The 20,738-nt window shown below is 35.3% G+C and overlaps 1 protein-coding gene across 4 annotated transcripts in view; it reads left to right on the top strand.

Moving 5' to 3' along the window:
- LOC150109078 (uncharacterized) overlaps positions 1-20,738 on the top strand; it is a 324,345-nt gene that overhangs the window by 222,203 nt on the left and 81,404 nt on the right. For all 4 annotated transcript variants that reach the window (XM_090411522.1, XM_090411531.1, XM_090411541.1 and 1 more), the window contains exon 9: positions 12,630-12,752. In XM_090411522.1, the coding sequence (XP_090267648.1) occupies positions 12,630-12,752 (123 nt within the window). The remainder of the gene's footprint in view (positions 1-12,629; positions 12,753-20,738) is intronic.

Here is a 20,738-nt window from a genome sequence, read left to right as displayed (position 1 = left end):
AAGTATGGTGGTATAAGAGTCTTACAGTGGCTGCACTGCATAGTTCAGAAAGCCTGGACAGAGGGATGAATTCCCGATGATTGGAGTAGAGCTCTCATAGTACCCATATATAAAAAGGGAAATAAAACTGAATGTGAGAATTACAGATGTATTTCCCTACTGAGTGTTCCTGGCAAGATCTATGCAAGTATACTTGAGAAATGGTTGAGAAGAATTGTGGAAGAAAAGCTTGGTGAAGAACAAGCTGGATTCAGGCCAAATAGAGGCTGTCAGGATCAGATCTTCACTTTACGACAAATAGTCGAGAAAGCATGGGAATATAATAAAGATCTGTATTTAAGTTTTGTCGATTTGGAAAAGGCATATGACAAGGTGCCAAGAGAGAAACTATTCAATACGCTGCAGTTATATGGTGTCAATGGGGCATTATATCAAGCAATACTTAGTCTTTATTTGAGTTGTGAGTCAGCAGTTAGAATTGAAGGAAGTACAGGAAGATGGTTTAATGTTAAATCTGGTGTGAGACAAGGATGTACATTATCCCCTCTGTTATTCATTATCTATATGGATCACATTATGAAGGAATGTGGTATTAAACCTGATATCAAAATTGGAGATGTTAATGTCAGCTCTTTGCTTTATGCGGATGATGTTATACTTCTAAATAAATCCGCTACAAGTCTGCAAGATTCTCTGACTAAATTGAATAGCTGTTGTAATAGATATGGTATGAAGGTCAGCAATAAAAAGACAAAGACAATGAAAATAGGCAGAATCATTGAAAATGTCAACTGTGTTGTGAATGGAGAACCTGTGGAACAAGTAAAACATTTCAGCTACTTAGGCACAATTTTTACTGAAGATGGTAAACTAAATATAGAAATAGACAACAGAATCAGCAAAGCTGGTATCGTGGGAAGTCAATTGAATAAATTCATATGGAATAAGAAAGAAATTAGTCGGAACACTAAATTAGCTGTATATAAGACTGTGTTCAAACCAATTTTAACTTATGGATCTGAGAGCTGGGTCAGAAGTAAAACACTTGACCAAAGACTAGAGACTACAGATATGAGAGTCCTGAGAAAGATTAGAGGTGTGAACAGATGGCATCAATGGCAATATCATATTAAAAATGAGGATATTAGGAAAGAACTTGACATTGTCAGCATCCAGGAATGCGTTAGCAGAGCTAATCTCAGATGGTATGGTCACTTAAATAGAATAGGTGAGGAAAGATTAGCAAAACAAGTGTTCTCTGCCAGGTTGGCAGGAAAACGACCCAGAGGAAGACCAAGATATAGGTGGATTGATACGGTACAAAGTGCCTTAGATGATAGAAATATAAGATCTGATAATGTTGGAGTCTTGACAAGTAATGGACTGATTTGGAGGAAAATTGTAGATAGGAAGTTAGTAATGATGTAATTTTTTCATGTAGTACTGTCATATCCTGTACACCCCTTGAGGGTACATGGCAGGAATTTGATGATGATGATGCTTTTTGCTTGCATGGCCAATTTCTTTTCATTCTCTGATTTAGCTTTCCGCACAATACTCGTTACTTTTCTTGCCTGAGCTTTATATATTTCATAATTCCTCTTACTCTTATTCTGATGATATTCTTTCCACATCATCTTCTTGTGGATCTCTTGCTTAATAAGGTTGCACATCCATTTCACTTTGAACACCACTTTTTTAAAAATTAAATAATAGCACATTAATTTATTTTATTTTATTAATTTTTTTATTTGAAAATATTTTTGGTGCCACGCTCTTTCTGAATATCTTTATACATTATTATTATTATTGCACAGGAATCCCTATGGAGTCCAAACACTCATCATGGAAATCCCACAGGATCCACACAATTTGTGGAACCTCTCTTTGAACACACTGACCAACAAGGCACTCACAACAAACTCTGGCAACCCATTCCACTCTTCCATTACTCTCCAAGGGAAAAATCTAGTTCTCACATCCCCATTAACCACATTCTTATTTATTTTCCAGGGATGACCCCTTTAGTCTGGTTCCTTCAGCCAATTGGGAAATATTTCCTCTACGTCAGTTCAATGAAATCTTTTTAGTAACTTGCTTGTTTCTATCATATTCCCTCTTTTCTACCTGTCAACCAAGTTTTACAACTCACAATCCTTTAGTCTGTTGTCATAGCATTCCATGACCATTGCTATCGTGGTCACATGCTCTGGATCCTGTCCACCAATTGGTCATCTCCAAGAATCCCAAGTTGACCAGATCTGAGCAGAGTAATCCAGATGTGACCATATCAAGGTCTCATAAAGTAGAATGATAACTTCTTAGTGTGTTCTTCAATTACTGAGTAATCCTATGCCAGTGTGGGTTATCTTATTCCAAAATGGCAGCTCCGCAGTTGGTTGGTTGTCACGATGAACATGAGTCAGAACAGTCAAACTTTCAGAACATACCAACTCCACTAATTCCTTTGGAAGAAGATTAAAGTCCATCACAGGGGTAGTCATCGTATGGAGTGTTGTTTATACAAAGAGTTGTAAAACTTTACTTCACTGTCTGAATCTGAACAGAAATGGTCTGAAATTACCCATATTATAGGAAATAACTCTTCTCTACACATTCTGTGTTCAATAGTTTTGTTTAAATTAATACTTTGTCTCCAGTTTAAATTTATATAGTTAGGATATTAACACATTCGCTGCCAACTACGAGTATACTCATAGTTCATATATGAGCCACACAAGCCAGCTACGAGTATACTCGTATGACGCTTACCGCCGGCAGCGAGATTACCGTACTGACCTTGAAGAAGTGAAAATGCTTGGCTTGTGGAGCTAGCAGCAAAACTGTGTATACTCATAGATGGTATGTGCTCTGCACAAGCCAACTACGAGTATACTCGTATGACGCTTACCACCGGCAACGAGATTACCATACTGACTTTGAAGAATTGAAATTGCTTGGCATAGGGGACAGACTATGCCGAAGTAGCGTGGCAGCGAACGTGTTAATGTATTTTAGACTATGCCACTATATAATATATGACTAACTTGCATGTTTTCATTGTTGAGTATTTCCATTTCTCTTTGTTTAATTTGAAAGTCATGTATGAAGATGCTCAAGAACTAGGTGAAAATTCTATGTGAATTAAGTCTCAAGGAAGTAATCAATCCATACTTAATAATTTATTTTGTTATGCTGGCATATGTCCCAGTTGATCATGCTGTTTCATCATTTATCTTTGCTAAAACTTAAGAGTTATGCACCTGTCTTGAGTTGTAACCTTTCCCAATGTTTCAGTTAAATTTGTGAGATCAGTCTTTGTCATTTAATGACTGAGTTCTTGTTGTTGATCCCTCTTGCTCAGTGTTAACACTAAATGTTATCAAGCATTTAGAACACTTCACTGTCATTGTGAAAAGAAGAAAAACTGATATGATTCAAATGTTATCGTCACCATTATTATTACAGTAATGTTGCCATTAGTGATAACCCCATTATAGTAATACTAGAACACTGTCATATTTCTGCCTGTTTATTATTATTGTTTATTATTATTAAGAGAGACCTCCAAGGAGTCAGAGACTCATCGAGGGAGGCCACATACTACACACACCAGCTATCATACTTATTCTTGAATTCATTCACACTGCTTGTACTCACAACATCCAACAGCAATCCATTCCAATCACGCACCACCCTATGAGAAAAAAATCTGCTCAGTGTTAACTGAGCAGATTTACTCATATATTATATATTGTTGGAATGAGTGAATTACAATATAGTAATTTAAATATTCTAAATATCCATAATACAGTATGGTGCAAAAAAAAAAAAAAAGTGCATCTTCATACATGACTTCATACTGAACTTTGGCACCCCTTCAGTACACATGCTATGAAATATGCCGTTCGACTCCATGCACATTAATAGAAGAGCATGTGTAGCGTCTATGGCATTACATTAGCTCTAGCAATGGTCTTGACTTTAGATGAAAAGACGTTTATTGTTGAGCATTATTTTCATTCATATGAAGTTGGTCCGGTTAGTTAGCCTAGTGGCTATGCGCTTCACAACCATATGCCTGGGAAAGGAGTGTCCTGGATTTGATTCCCGTTGCCGATATGAGGAGCTTAAAGATCTTTCTTAGACATAGCCAAGTTAGCCAGTCTTGGGCATGGACAGTAGGGTTTTTCTCCCCAGTTTATCTGGGATTTTTCCTCCTGCAAGCTGCCTGCTTGCGGGAGGAAAATACATGCAGCTACAGCAATTGAATATATCAGAAGTCATAGGGATAGTCACCTTATCATTGGGATGAGTACGACTTAGAAGGGCTTAAGATAGCTATGTAAAAGCCAGTAGGCCTAACACGTAAAAGGAAGAAAAAGAAGAGACGAAATTGATAGAGCAAATGGTCCAAGCCTATGACATGTTTATGAGCAGTTTGTTCATTGTTTTCATAAGCGTTCCCCAAGTAATAGTGAATATGCCCAAATATTCCCCACGTCACTGAAGTGGGACATAATTGTGTTCTACTTCATTGAAGAGGGTGGTGTAACCATGACCTTGATTAACAGATGCTACATTGAGAATGTGTGTTAGTTCCGTTCACTCAGGATTTGCGTAGGATGTGTCATGCAAAAAACATTTCATTTTGTGCACAGACAAAGGTTTGTATTTTCCCGAAATACAAAAATGTTTTTGGAAAATTTGGAGAAAAGAGCAAAGCTAACAATAATGGTGAATACCTATTGGATTTTTGCTCAGGACATGGACCGGTTATTACTAACACAATGTTCCAACAGAAAAATGTGCACAAATTCACATGGAGAGAAGAGTCAAGGAATAAGAAAAGTCTCATTGACTATGTTATTGTTGATAGTGATGTTTTCTCCTTGGTGCAGGACATCAGTGTACAGAAAATTTGAAATTAGAAGTGATCACTATTTAGTCTTGAACAGGATAAAATTGAATTTATATATTGAAAAGAATGACATGTGAGAAAGTTTTAAAGCGAATAAAAGTTGAGCAGCTCTCAGATGTGAACTGCAGACTATAATATACAAAGATTATTGAAAAAAAAATTAAAGAGTTTGAGAACATAACCAAACCTTGGAGATTCAGTGGCAAACCTTGAAGAAAACCCTGATTGATTCAGCCAGAGAAGCATGTGGTGAGGTTATCTGCAAGGATAGAACAATCAGAGCTCTATGGTGGACACAGGAAGTTAAAGAGGCAGTGAAGGAAAAGAAGAAAGCATATCAAAAGTTCCTGGCAAATAAATCATCTTGTGCTCTTAGAGAATACAGAGACACATGTAAGAAAGCTAACCACTGTGTACTAGCTAAACAAAAGTAATGGGAAGACTTTGGTAAGAACCAAAAGTCTCATTGACTATATTATTGTTCACAGTGATGTTTTCTCCCTTGTGCAGGACACCAGAGTGTACAGAGGATTTGAAATTGGAAGTGATCACCAATTAGTCTTGAGCAGAATAAAATTGAATGTTCTTTTCATATTGAAAAGAAGAACATGTAAGAAAGTTTTAAAGCAAATTAAAGTTGAGCAGCTCTCATATGTGAACTTTAGACTAAAATACACAAACATTATTCAAGAAAAAATGAAACAGAAAAACAGGAACCAAACCTTGGAGATTCACTGGCAAGCACTGAAGAAAACACTGATTGATTTCATCAGAGAGGCATTTGGTGAGGTTGTCTGCAGGGATAGAAAAATCAGAACTCCATGGTGGACACAGGAGGTTAAAGAGGCAGTGAAGGGAAAGAAGAAAGCATATCAAAAGTTCCTGGCAAATAAGTCAGCTTGTGCTCTTAGAGAATACAGAGACAAATGTAAGAAAGCTAAATACTGTGTAAAAGTAGCTAAACAAAAGTCATGGGAAGACTTTGGTAAGAACATAGAAAATAAATATTAAGAAGGTGGCAAGATATTCTGGAGGTTGTTGAACAAGCTCGGAAATGGAGGAAAAAGTGCTGTAAAAGGAATTAGAGATGATAAAGGTGACATGAAAACGGTAGAAAAAGATATCCTTGATGTATCGAGTGATTACTTCAAAAAATTGCTAAATGAAACAAGCAGTGGTAGCACAGTGGTAAAATAACACTGACCAGGCATGCAGTCAGGAATACATATCCATACTTGAAGTAGAAAAAGCCATCAAAGGCCTGAAATGTAGAAAGGCAGCCTGAGTAAATGATATTTGACCAGAAATGCTCAATTATGGAGGTATAAAAGTCTTACAGTGGCTGCACTGCATAGTTCAGAGGCCTAGACAAAGGGACAAATTCCAGATGACTGGAATAGAGCTCTCATAATACCCATATATAAAAAGGAAAATAAAACTTACTGTGAGAATTACAGAGGTATTTCTCTACTAGTATTCCTGGTAAAATTTATGCAAGTATGCTTGAGAAACATTTGAGAAGGATTGTGGAAGAAAAGTTTGGTGAAGAACAAATGGAGGCTGTCAGAAACAGATCTTCACTTAGTTGTTCCAAGTTTTTCCACCTATAAATTAAAGATATAGCAAGAAATTATATACTTGTTTTATCCTTGAACCAAGTGTAAACAAACAAAATTTGCACCTAAAGTATTTTTTGAACTGAGGCAACTCGTGGTAAAGATGGTATGACTTCACATCACTAGCCTTAGTATCCCATAATGCAAAGCACATCTCCTTGCAGACATGCATTATGGAAGAGTCACTACCCAGACCGGTTTTGACCATTATTGAGGTCTCATCAGTGGGACCCAGAGGTGATACCAAGGTTGAAGTAACTTCAGGTGCAAACTTTGTTTACTTACATTTGGGTAAAGGATTAAACCATGTATATAATTCCTTGGTATCTTTAATTTACAGATCTTTACTTTACGACAAATAGTTGAGAAAAGCATGGGAATATAACAGAGATCTGTACTTAAGTTTTGTAGATCTCGAAAAGGCTTATGACAAGGTGCCAAGAGAGAAGCTATTCAAAACACTACAGTTTTCTAGGCTCAATGGGGCATTATATCAAACAATACTTAGTCTTTATTTGAGTTGTATGTCACCAGGAAGATGGCTTAATGTTAACTCTGGATCAGGCAAGGATGTGCATTATCCCCTCTGCTATTCCTTATCTATATGGATCACATTATGAAGGAAAGTGGTATTAAACCTGATATCAAAATTGGAGATGTTAATGTCAGCTCTTTGCTTTATGCAGATGATGTCATACTTCTAAATAAATCTGCTACAAGTCTGCAAGATTCCCTGACTAAATATACCTGTTGTGATAGATATGGTATGAAGGTCAGCAATAACTAGACAAAGATAATGAAAATAGACAGAAGCATTGGAAATATCAACTGCATTACTGATAATTAACTTAAGGAATTTACAACGCATAAAACGGATATTAATTAAAGGAAACTTTAATGAATACCTTCAATATTTCGGCAACGTCATGTTGCCATCTTCAGGATCATACAAATATGGTATGTGCACGCAGGCACTAACAAAAGCAAATGAGGAAGAAAGCAAGAAACTAATATTGTTCCCAAAGTCTTAATGGTGCCCCCTAATTGGGTTGTCTTGGTTGTTGGGCTGAAGTTCTCATGATGTAAATCTCCCAAATTTTGGGCAGTCTCATGCACAAAAAAAAACCATTCCATACCTCAACAAATTTGGGTGCATGAGAGTGCCCCAAATTTAGGAGACTTACATCATTAGAACTTCAGCCCAATGGCCAAGACAACCCAATTAGCCCACTAGGGGACACCATTATGACTTTAGGAACAATATTAGTTTCTTGCCTTCTTCCTCATTTGTTTTTGTTAGTGCCTGCTTGCACATATCATATTTGTATGTTCCTGAAGATTGCCAAAATATTGAAGGTATTCATTAAAGTTTCCTTTAATTAATATCCAGTTATGTATGATCAATGTATAAGCCTTGCTACAAGAATTATCAACTGCATTGTGAATGAAAACATAATGAACAAGTGATACATTTCAGCTACTTAGGCACGATTTTTAGTGAAAATGGTAAATTAAATATGGACATGAACAACAGAATCAAAAAATCTGGTATGGTAGGAAATCAACTGAATAAATTTATATGAATAAGAGAGAAATTAGTCAAAACAGTAAATTAGCTGTATACAAGACAGTGTTCAAACCAATTTTAACTTATGGATCTGAGAGCTGGATCAGAAATAAAACACTTGACCAAAGACTAGAGATCGCGGATATGAGAGTCCTGAGAAAGATTAGCGGCATGAACAGATGGCAATATCATGTTAAAAACGAGGGTATTAGGAAAGATGTTGACATTGTCAGCATCCAGGAATGTATTAGCAGAGCTAATCCTCAGGTGGTATGGTAACTTAAACAAAATGGGCGAGTAAAGATTTGCAAAATAAGTGTTAATGTTGAAGTCTTGATAGGTAGCAGACTGATTTGGAGGAAAATTGTAGATAGGAAGTTAGTAATGAGGAAGTTTTTCATGCAGTACTATCATATCCTGTACACCCCTTGAGGGTACATGGCAGGAATTTGATTATGATGACAAAGGTTCGAAGGATACCCATTCCCTTCACTTTTTCCGGAATTCACATCACTTGATGTCTTCGTTTGAGGTATGTTGAAGGAATGGGTATTCCACTCATGAGATGCCTTCAAACCTTGATGAACTAACTGATAAAATCACGCAATATGTCCATCAGATGTCTCAATCCTTGTTCTCAAGATGACAGAGAACCTTTGCATATGTTACGAAACCTGTCTTGAAAGATCAGGTGTCCGTTTCGATCTTGTAATCGACAGTCGTTAATGCTTTATTCGACCAAGATTCCACCAAAAATTTTGGGTGTACATATCATCGTGTATAAACATATATTTGTTTGTTAATAAACAGTGTATAGCTTTATGTCTATTATGAAAGTTGAAAATAAGGGGATAAACATCCTTTGTTGTTTTATAGCCAGTAAGCGAAACTAAAGATCGATAACTACGATATATAAGTTTCATGCTGAAGAACTATCAGCGAAGGCAATTCGAAGTAAAGGTGGAGCAAGCTCCCTCACTAGGAGCTGTGTTTTACATTATGAGAAAATATCAGGAATAGTGAGGGAGCTTGCTCCATCTTTACTTTGAATTGCCTTCGCCGATAGTTCTTCGGCATGAAACTTATAGATCGTAGTTATCGATCTTTAGTTTCGCTTACTGGCTATAAAACAACAAAGGATGTTTATCCTCTTATTTTCTATATTAAGGTGCCAGAAAACTAGCCATTTGGCTTTTTATCTTAACTATTATGAAAGTTCTCTAGTGCATTTTGGTTTGGTTTTCTTTCCAAGCATGCAATTTTATTTCAGCTATTTTTGCATGTAACCCTGCTTTTCTTGGTATGCAATACTTGAGTGGCTTGCTGAAATTACCCAAGTTCTTACGTATATTTCTATCTTTGCAAACATCTTCACAGATACCCTTTCCTTCATTGTTACATTGTGATCAGCATTCATTCTGGTAAATTATAGAGACTACATCCATGTTAGGAATAATTACTTGACATTCATTCATTATATAATTTGATTTTCATTTTCAAACTGTTACTTATTTCCTAGTAATATTTATATAAATATTTGAGTCTTAGTTTTATGCAAAGCCTCAATTTATTAAACTTACTCCAGCTGCAAACAAGGGGAATTAAAACATTTTAAGAACTTGTCAGGGTGAGTTAAAAACATGTTAGTGCAGTAAATTAAATTTCATTGTACTGACATGTTTTCCTATAATTTTTCTACTTTTGTTTCCTCTTCCTTAGAGGAAAGAGAAGTATAAATTGTCTGTTGGTAGAAATTTGGCTGTAGACCATTTCATTGCAAACTTTTTAGGACTTGTAATTTATAAATCATTATCTTAAAAATTGAAGGATAAAATTTGATCTAATTCCAAAATGAAAAGGAATTAAATTTACTTTAGTGGCTTCTGAACTAAAAGTGTCAAAAAAAAAAAAAAAAAAAAAATCCACATTTCTTTGTTGGTTTTTGTTAAGTAAGAAATGAAATCCCCAAAGAAAGGGGTAAAAAAAAATCTGTAAATTCCTGTTAAAAAAGCAATATTAAAAATGTTTGCATTCGTATGTTTCAGCTAAATTTGTGAGATCAGTCTTTGGATTTGACACTATTGGATATGAATTCTCATAAATAGTGCATAGAGTGAGTTCAAAGTGTTGTTCTCACCCTCTTACTCATTGCTAACAGTAAGAAGTTATCAAGCATTTAGAACACTGCACTGTCATTAACAAAATAAGAAAAACTTATGATTTGAATATCTTTTTTTCCCCCTCTTAAGTCATGGGTATGACCTAAGAGAAAGCACATTATTCATGCTCTTAGACTAGAGATTTGCTGTGTAAAAGCTTGTGTTAAATGTGATATGTCTAAGAGAACATTAAGTTTCTGTATTGCAAGCACATCTTGGGGAAATGTAATTGTACTGGTTTAGTAATGTTTAATATCAGAAAATAAAAGGGTTGCCGCCAGTGTGAGATAACAATTTTTAAAGTTAGTAATTCTCAGGACATGAAAAAAACTCACTGGTACCACAAATGGCTGGATATTATAAAGCACCAATACACACTATTGGACCTCTGGCCTGTAGCTTTTGAATGCTAATCTGACTTTTTTAAAGTTGGTGAAATCCCAGTATCTTTCCTCTAGACAAAACACCCACAGCAATGTATTACATGTTCAAGATGAGAATACATACACACAGGCAGATACATCCCCCCCCCCCCATAACAGTATGTCATTATTAAAACTAACCAATAGAGCCTACAATATTTGTTCCAGTGAAGCCTCTCTTTCAACAGAATTCAACCATATACACGACACCTTTCTATCTAATGGCTACAGTTCCTACAGAATTGAAAAATAATCTTTCTCCCAATTCATGGCCATCTCTTCAGAAAGATTTTAAGAATATAATAGCTAAGTCCTTAAAATAAAAATACAACCTCTGCACCTCCAAACCCTACCTGAAACTAGTTACCCTTATCTGCTCCACTAATGGTCGGTTCCCACCTCTCTGTTTCTGGTGTATATAAGGTGCCCTGTTCCTCCAAGTGGCATACTCTGGACAGACAGGTAGATCAGCTGCCATCTACATTGAAGAGCACAAAATCTACTTGTGCAATCATCACTGTGGTTAGTCTGGTCTTGCAGACCATGCATTGGGTACCACCCATAGGATGAACTGAAAAAAAAAAAAAAAAAAAGCCATTTGCCATCGCTGCAAATTTAAGAGACTTGTTTTTGGAATCTGCAGCTGCTCTCAGAAATCAGCCTAATATAAATAAATACAGATGCAAGAAACTTCCTAAAATATGGGAAGCATTAATCCTTTGAGATCCCATTTACAACCTAGAAGATACCTTTTCCTGCAAGATACCCACAGAGGGCACTCCACCTAGTTAAGACTCTAGTCTTACATCAGTGTAGTTCCTTTAGTTTTGTGTTGTCTGTGTGTGTTACAGGTGTTAGTTTGTACTCCCTGAAGATGTCTCTGTGAGTGAGATGAAATATTGGAAGAATTAAAATAGTTTTTAATCCTTTTCCAGGACTGTTAATATTCCATTAAACCTTCAACATGATTTCCTCCTAGCATTTAAGCCTTAACACACAGAAATGCTGGTATCAACTGCCAATATGCTAATAAACTTAACCATCAGCTTACTTTTTCCATGGACATGTCACATTTTACATGAAGCTGAACAGCAGACCTCATGTCAGAGTACATGTCAAAACTTATGTAAGTGATAATTTTTAATAATTTTAAAATTGTTAAAATTTTTATATCATCATAAAAATCAAGAAAGAAATACTGACTTTGTTGACATAAATTTAATCTTTAAAAGAATTAAAAAAATTAAAGTATTAAGAAATTACAATTAAGTAAAGTTTGAAAACGTTTGAGCAGGGGAGTAGTTGTAAAACAATTGTTTTTAAATTGCTCATTTTTATATAAAATAAATTGTAACAAAAGCATATAAGACAACAAATGGATATGCCAATATTGAAGTTGCATTTCTTTGTGATGTATCATGTAAAAATTATCATTAATAACTGCAATAGGTAAAAAAACATGGTGTCTTTGTAAATAGTTATTAACAATAGAAAACCCTCTTATATGATTTGTAGCAAAAATATTTCAACAATTTCTATATATATTTAAATCCATTTTCAACTACCCAATTACAACCCAATCATAAATTTATGGTTGTATGAATCTACTCTAGACCCAAACCTCTATTTGGGAATTTTCATTAAAGTTTAAGTAATTCCACATCAGATGTGTGACATGAATTCATCCTCTGTTAAATTGCTTGATTTCTGTAGTTCTTTTCTCTGACATTTTAAGTATTTGGAAGCTGTCATATTTAAAATGTGAGAATAAATTATTAAATATTCAGAATAGAATAAACATTTATTAGAATTCCTATTTCAGGAAACAAATTTTTGAATTCTGGTTTCTAATCAGGTATAACTTACTTCAAATTATTACTGAATGATGTCTTTGCATATATTGATATCACTGGTTTATTACTTTTGTTTTGTTTCTTTCATTAGCTGAGCTTGATTCTCTGAAGTCCACTACGGATACTAGTTTCAGCTTATTGCAAGAGAAGATTCAGTCATCAGGTTCTCCAAGGCTGATTATGTTGAACAAAGCAGTTTCTCATAGTCCTTCAGGTATTTATAACTTGAAGTTTTAAAATGAAACACAGAGTTACAGAGAAATAGTTTATGAACAGAAATATTCAGGAGGATATGATGGAAGAGAACTCCAGCAAATTATATAATTCATAATTATCAGATTTGAATGAAATGTGAAATAGCTGTGATTTTCAGATCTTTCTTCTCCTGTGAGAAGGTGAGAAAGATATATCTAATGGAAGTTATTAAATATTTTACCTCCATTGGATATAAAAATATAAACTATTTATTAAAGAAAGAGAAATTGGGAAGGGGGAACTGAGTTGAAATAGTTGCCCATGAAGGGCTGAAATATGGCTAATTCATAAGAACCAATCTGTATAGCAGATTGTATGTTCATAATAACAAATCTTATAACAGTATTAGCTTTGGATCTACATACAAAACTATTGTTAAGAACTTCTCTGAAAACTGTCCATTTCTTTAATATGAACTCTTTACAATCTTTTTCTTTTCCAATGATGTTATTCCAATCTCCCATTGCAGTGAGGTTGTTTTCATTCAAGTGTCAATATCTTCATGTACTCTTTTGATTTCATCATAATGATCACTGATATTCATGTAAGCTAGCTTGTATTATTATTATGTTAATGATACCAAGCAATTTTATAAGCTGGGTTTTAATCCTTTTTCCCAAGTAAGCAAACAGACAAGTAAGTCAAGTTTGCGCCTGCATGTAGTGCAAGTCCATCTGTTTTTCTTTCAACTCTCTCTCTGAATTTAATGTTTTCACCAGTTTTCATTAATTGGAGCTGTCAGAATAAATTGTGAGGCCATGTCTATTGGTATTTAATACATTTCTTTGTCACATTCACTTGGCATAAAGATTACTGGATCTGGATTTTCTACTAAATGTCTTGAAAAGCAAAACAAACCAGCAACCATCAGGATTTATCTGTAGGATTTGTCCCCCCCCCCCCCAATAGTTTATCTGTAGGCTTACAGGCTAGATAAACTATTCTTAAAATTGCCAATAGATATCCAGCAAAACATTAGTGGGAATATCTTCAAAACATCATGTAAGAAGCATATTCACATCCTTGCTTAGACACTTTACAAGATCACTTCAGTCTCACTTTAATTTACTCCAATGCTTCCTGTTTGCTGTGTAAGTGTTTCCTGTGTAGAGCATAAATTCACATAGCTGATGGAAACTGCAATGAAACAAATGTACATTTCACTTCAAATGAGTGAAACAGTCTCAAATTACAAGTTCCTTTTTTCTGCTATTTTGGTTTGAATTCCACCTTCTCTAAACATGTAGACAAGTGATGGATCTTTCAGAAATAATATGCTTTAAATCAGTAACTTGTTACAAAAACAAAACATTTTGTTTACAAAATTTATACTTCTGTTTTATTCTAAATGCGAACTTAAATAGAAAAAATATTTTATGTAATTGACACTGATTTCAAATATAAACATTCATCAAAATTAAGGGGATAAAAATCCCTTGTTGTTTTACGGCCAGTAAGCGAAACTCTAAGATCGAGAACTACGATCTATGAGTTTCATGCCGAAGAACTATCGGCGAATCCAAGCATAAGTGACCACTTGGTAGTACAACACTAACAACTTGAAGCAAAGGTGGAGCAAGATCCCTCACTATCCTTGATATTTTCTCATAATGTAAAAACACAGCTCCTAGGAGATGTAATACTGTCATTACATTACGAGGAGAGGTCACTACCCAGACCGGTTTCGACCTTTTTTGAGGTCTCATTTAGTGAGGGAGCTTGCTCCACCTTTGCTTAGAGTTGCCTTCACCCACACCCTCCTGTCAGCTAAGTACAGCTGGTAACGGGATTCATCCGACCACACGACTCTGGTCCACTCTGCAGATTTGATGGTCCAAACACCAAGTGAGGTGCAATTGCCCAATGACAAGCTGTCAACAGTGGTGCACGATTAGCGCTTCAGCTCTTATAGCACATGGTATACAGGGTATGCCATACCATTTGCTTGCTGATGCTTCTTGGACATCTGACATTGAAACGAGATGTGATTTGTACTGCCACTGTCCTGCAGTTGGTCTGAATGAGCCTGGACAGTCTACATTGACCCCACTCATTAATGGTGTGTGGTCAGCCATCACTTGCTCATTGGGCACTGGTATGTCCATTGATGGTATACTAGCAGTAGACCCTTGGTACGGTTGCCCTCAAGAACTCTAGGTTCTTACCACTTGGGCGATAGAGTTACCCATCTGTGTTGTGCCGATAATACACCCACGATCAAAGTCACTAAGATAGGCACGTTTACCCATGTTTGTTAATTGCGATACACTGTTGGGAAGTTCCAATGTTTGCCTATTAACAGTCTGTGTTTAGTTTGTGTATGTTTCACTCTGTGTGGTCCCCCACACAGTGACAGTATCAACTTCAGATATCTGCGGACCTCTTCTTAAATTTTCATTATTACCAAGTATCCCTTAATTAATTAATTAAAAAAATTAATTAATTAATTAAAATTAATAAATTAATTTAAAATATTAAAAAATTAAATATCTATTTTATTTGAATTTATATGTTCATGTAAACAAAAAATGATTTATTTTTAATAGAACAAACTTTATAAAGATAATATAAAGTTTTACTTACTTGAAATAATTTATCATCGACGAGAGGAGTGAAATTGCTTATGGTGAGATAAAATTTCACCAAAATTTGGCTCTATAGTTGTTAATTTTAATCTCAGATGTGGTTCGACATCTATAATGCGATTCCTGTTCTTCGTCTTAATATCTACAAGAGCCGAAAATCCAACTTCTCCATTACCAACCCGCTTTTGCAATAACTTCATTTTTGCCAACGTGGCGTTCACTTTATCTTTGACATGAAATATAGAAATTTCCTTGCCTTGTAAAGATAAATTAAGACTATTTAATACAGTAAATATATCTACCAGGTATGCTAATTGACTGAGCCATTTCCAATTATGTAAATGCTTTTTCAATTCAAACATTTCATCAAGAAAAACTTGTAGTTCATTCCAAAGTTCAAATAAACGAGTAAGGACTTTTCCACGAGAAAGCCAACGAACATCAGAATGGAAAAGAAGTTGTGTATAGTTGCTTCCCATTTCTTTGCAAAGTTGAGAGAAAAGTCTGGCGTTTAGAGGACGACCTTTAATATAATTTATGATTTTTACAGCTTCATCAAGAACTTTTCTTAGGTCTGTAGACATTATATGTGTAGCCAAAGCCTCCCTGTGTATGCAGCAGTGTGTCGACTTTGCATTTGGCGCAAAAGCTTGAATACTTGAAACAAGCCTTTTTTTAGATCTGACCCTGGATTTCGCTCCGTCCGTGCTTATTCCAACACAACTTTTCCAATCAAGCTTGTTTTGATGCATAAAGGTATTTATACTGTTGAATATTTCTTCTCCTGTTGTATGTTCTGGCAAGGGTTGGCAATATAAAAGGTGTCGTCAGGAATTTTTTGATTTTTTTCGTACCTAACGAACACTAGAAGATTTGCAAAATTTGTAATGTCAGTGGATTCATCTACCTGCAACGCATAATAACAACTCTTACGTATATCGGATAACATGTTTGTTTTATATTTTCAGCCATTTCAGTGATTCTTCAATGAACGGTACTATTTGAAAAGCAAATCCGATCAAAAGATCTTTTTGCATTATCTCCGATCATAATTTCCGCTATTATTTTTGCTGCAAACTTGACTAAAAGTTTCACCAATTGTTTCCGCTGCACCACTTTTTGCTGTTAATAGCGACACGATATGAAGCTTCTAAAGCCTTCATGTTTTCACCTCCTGACACGATCGACATCACTTTTTGAGATTCTTTTAAATTTTTTAGTTTATTTTGAAAAAATTCAACAGGTTTGTCCTTGCATTCATTATGTTTCGATTCAAAATGGCGATTTAAATTACATGGTTTCATGCTTTCATTTTTTAAAGTTTCACCGCAAATTTCACATAATGGAATAGGTTCCTCTTCATTTCCTGTCTATGAAATCCACATTTCAAGTAATTTATAACGTACTTACGAAGTTTTCTCATCTTCTTCCTAGTTGGTTCTTTAGAGATGTCAGACGACACACACTTATCAATTTCACTTGATCCAGATACAATATCAACATTTTCTTGTTGCTGACTGCTACTTGTATCTACTATGTTCCTCTCTTTTGCACATTTTAAAAATCCAGTCTTTAACAAGTGATCCATACTTAAGAATTTGAAAGCTAAAAAAATTACCGTGAACAGTTTCATGAATAGTCCTTCAACAAATGGCTAGTGAAAGCAGAACTCGAAACAGACAGCAATGGTAGGCCAGTAGAGTAAAGCAGCTATGAAGATGTTCATATGTTTGGTGCGGTATTAACAAAAGATCGCGCTACTAATTGACAATGGCAAGCCTACAGTTCAGTTGAAATGCTAATTCTTTTCACCGAATTCCTTATATAATATCTGAAACACATTCACTATATATTTCTTAGTTTTAACAGGTTCACTCAAACAAAACCATATGTTGCTGGTGCACCATATGGTTTTGATTGTCTACTATACAGCATTTTATGTGGGAGGGGTCATGCGATTCATTAGTTAATGCCAGTTGTCTCTAATTGCATTGTTTGTTGAGAAACATATTACACAGCCTGCAGATGTCTCTGTACCTTATTCAGTGATACAATAGGAATGTTTTATCATCTCGAACTTAAATTTTATTCCATGCTTTAATGATACAAAGCCGAAAATTGCCACGCACCCCCTGAAGACCTTTCATGGACCCCTGGGGGTCTGCGTACCACACTTTGAGAAACACTGCTGTAGAGCTTCTATATATACTTGTTTTAAAAAAAAACCAAAAAACTTTCTTTTTTTCTTTTATAAATGATAACTGATGAATTATGAATTCTTAAACGTCAGTCAAACTAATAACATTCTACATGTTTATCATACTAATCAGTTAAATAAATTAAAATCAATTTGTTAGCTTTCACTAAATTTATTGAAATCAGTAAATTCTAACATAAATTCCAACAACATATTTTTGTTAATTTAATACTGTAAATACAGATCTCATTGATATCTGAGTTCAAGCTGTATGAAAACTTAAAATATTTAGACTTAACTGCACGATGGTAGTAGCTTTTTACTTTCTGAATAGCACCTTCTGAACTAATAATTTACAATATACCGAAAACTCTCTGTACATTTGTCATTTTTGAACTGATATTTTGATTACCATATTGAAAGTTTTCATTCTAGTTCTCTTTTATGGTGTTGCACAGAATCAATGAGTAGTAATTCAACAAGAAAAATAATTTTGCTCACAATTAAACAAACATAATTTTCTGGCGGGGGGGGGGGTGTTCTTAAAGGTCAAAGCTGTATAACTGAGAGGAGACCTCCACATAGCCTTTAAAGGATTGCAGAGAACCGACCAGGGCTTCTGACCTAATGTCCAGTCCTCACCTTCTCGTGGTGCACTCTGTTGGGTATCTACCTGGATACTGAACGAATGAGAATGGGCTGACAATTTGGGATTTAGCCGACCAAATTGTATTCTTATTGGCTTAAACCAAAATACAAAATGATGGTACAACATGACAGAATTTCATGCTGGCTGGGGCATCACCTCATTAAACAAGGCACCCCCATTGTTTTTGCCAAGGAACCAGGACAAACTGCAAAAAGTCAGTTACTGGCACAAATCTGAAAGCATACCCCAACTCAACATCACCAGCATTAAAGATCGGTACTATCAACATAAGAAGCCTGAATGGCAAAGAAATGCAGCTAGCTGAGGAATTAGTTAAGTACCAGATCGACATAATAGGGGTGACTGAAACAAAAAAGACAAAAATTGGTGAGATCTTTCTGGGCAATAAATACAAAATGTTATGTTCAGGAAATGACAATCAAGGAAAAGAAGGAGTAGCCATAGTATTCAACACAAAATACAAGGCCAATCTTCTTGAATGGCAGTCAGTCTCAAGTAGAGTGATGTGGGCAAATATCAAAATGGGGAATTGGACAATGAGACTTATTTGTTCCTAAGGTCCACAGAAGGTTCTACTAAGGTAGAACTGGAGGGATTTTTTGATGCTTTAGGGAAAGCAGCTGACAGAATGAAAAAAGAAAAGTTGGTCTTTGTTGGGGATCTAAATAGTAGAGTAGGAAATGATTGTCACACATACAAAAATATTTTGGGAAAATTTTGGAGAAAAGAGCAAAGCTAATAATAATGACAAATACCTGCTGGATTTCTGCTCAGGACATGGACTGCTTATTACTAACACCATGTTCCAACATAAAAATGTGCAAAATTCACACGGAGAGAAGAGGCAAGGAACAAGAAAAGTCTCATTGACTATGTTATTGTTGATAGTGATGTTTTCTCCCTGGTTCAGGAAACCAGCGTGTACAGAGGATTTGAAATTGAAAGTGATCACTATTTAGTCTTGATCAAGATAAAATTGAATTTCATATTGAAAAGAATAACATGTTAGAAAGTTTTAAAGCGAATAAAAGTTGAGCAGCTCTCAGATGTGAACTGCAGACTAAAATACACAAAGATTATTGAAGAAAAAATGAAAGAGTTTGAGAACAGGAACCAAACCTTGGAGATTCAGTGGCAAACCTTGAAGAAAACCCTGATTGATTCAGTCAGAGAGGCATGTGGTGAGGTTGTCTGTAAGGATAGAAAAATCAGAACTCCATGGTGGACACAAGAAGTTAAAGAGGCAGTGAAGGAAAAGAAGAAAGCATATCAAAAGTTCCTGGCAAATAAGTCAACTTTGTCTTAGAGAATACAGAGACAAATGTAAGAAAGCTAAACACTGTGTAAAACTAGCTAAACAAAAGTCATGGGAAGACTTTGGTAAGAACATAGAAAATAAATATTAAGAAAGTGGTAAGATATTCTGGAAGTTGTTGAACAAGCTTAGAAATGGAGGAAAGAGTGCTGTAAAAGGAGTTAGAGATATTAAAGGTGGCATGAAAACTGGAGAAAAAGATATCTTTGAAATATGGTGTAATTATTTCGAAAAATTGCTAAATGAAACAAGCAGTGATGACAGCACAGTGGTAAAAAACGCTGCCAAGGCATGTAGTCAGGAATACCTATCCATACTTGAAGTAGAAAAAGCCATCAAAGGCCTGAAATGTGAAAGTCAGCAGGAGCAGATGATATTCGACTCAAATATGGAGGTATAAAAGCCTTAATAAAAGGTGGCTGCACTGCATAATTCAGACGGCCTGGACAGAAGGACGAAATCCTGATGATTGGAGTAGAGCTCTAATAGTACCCATATACAAAAAGGGAAATAAAACTGAATGTGAGAATTACAGAGGTATGTCCGTACTGAGTGTTCCGCGCAAGATCGGTTGAGAAGAATTGTGGAAGAAAAGCTTGGTGAAGAACAAGCTGGATTCAGGCGAAATAGAGGCTGTCAGGTCTTCACTTTACGACAAATAGTTCAGAAAACTTGGGAATATAACAAAGATCTGTATTTAAGTTTTGTCGATCTGGAAAAGGCATATGACTAGGTGCCAAGAGAGAAGCTATTCAATACGCTACAGGTGTATGGTGTCAATGGGGCATTATATCAAGCAATACTTTGTCTTTATTTGAGTTGTAAGTCAGCAGTTAGAATTGAAAGAAGTACAAGAAAATGTTTTAATGTTAAATCTGGTGTGAGACAACGATGTACATTATCCCCTCTGTTATTCGTTATCTATATGGATCACATTATGAAGGAAAGTGGTATTAAACATAAGTTTCAGTAAGGAAATACTGTGAGTAGACATATTACTAATTATTATTAGTAATTACAGGAAAAATAGACGTATGAATGTGAGCATGAACAAAATGAAGGATAGAGTGCTGTATGGAGACTCGTTAGTACGAGGTGTGTTAGTAGAGGATTTGACAAAATCGTACCAACCTGGTGCGACCATAAAGGACGTAACTGCGTCTATTAGCAAAAGGAAA

This window comes from Typopeltis vanoorti, chromosome 2 (genome assembly GCF_054136105.1).
Source record: "Typopeltis vanoorti isolate ZY-2024b chromosome 2, IOZ_Tvanoo_1.0, whole genome shotgun sequence".
NCBI classification, from domain to species: Eukaryota; Metazoa; Arthropoda; class Arachnida; order Uropygi; family Thelyphonidae; genus Typopeltis; species Typopeltis vanoorti.
This window is presented reverse-complemented; position numbering and strand designations above follow the sequence as displayed.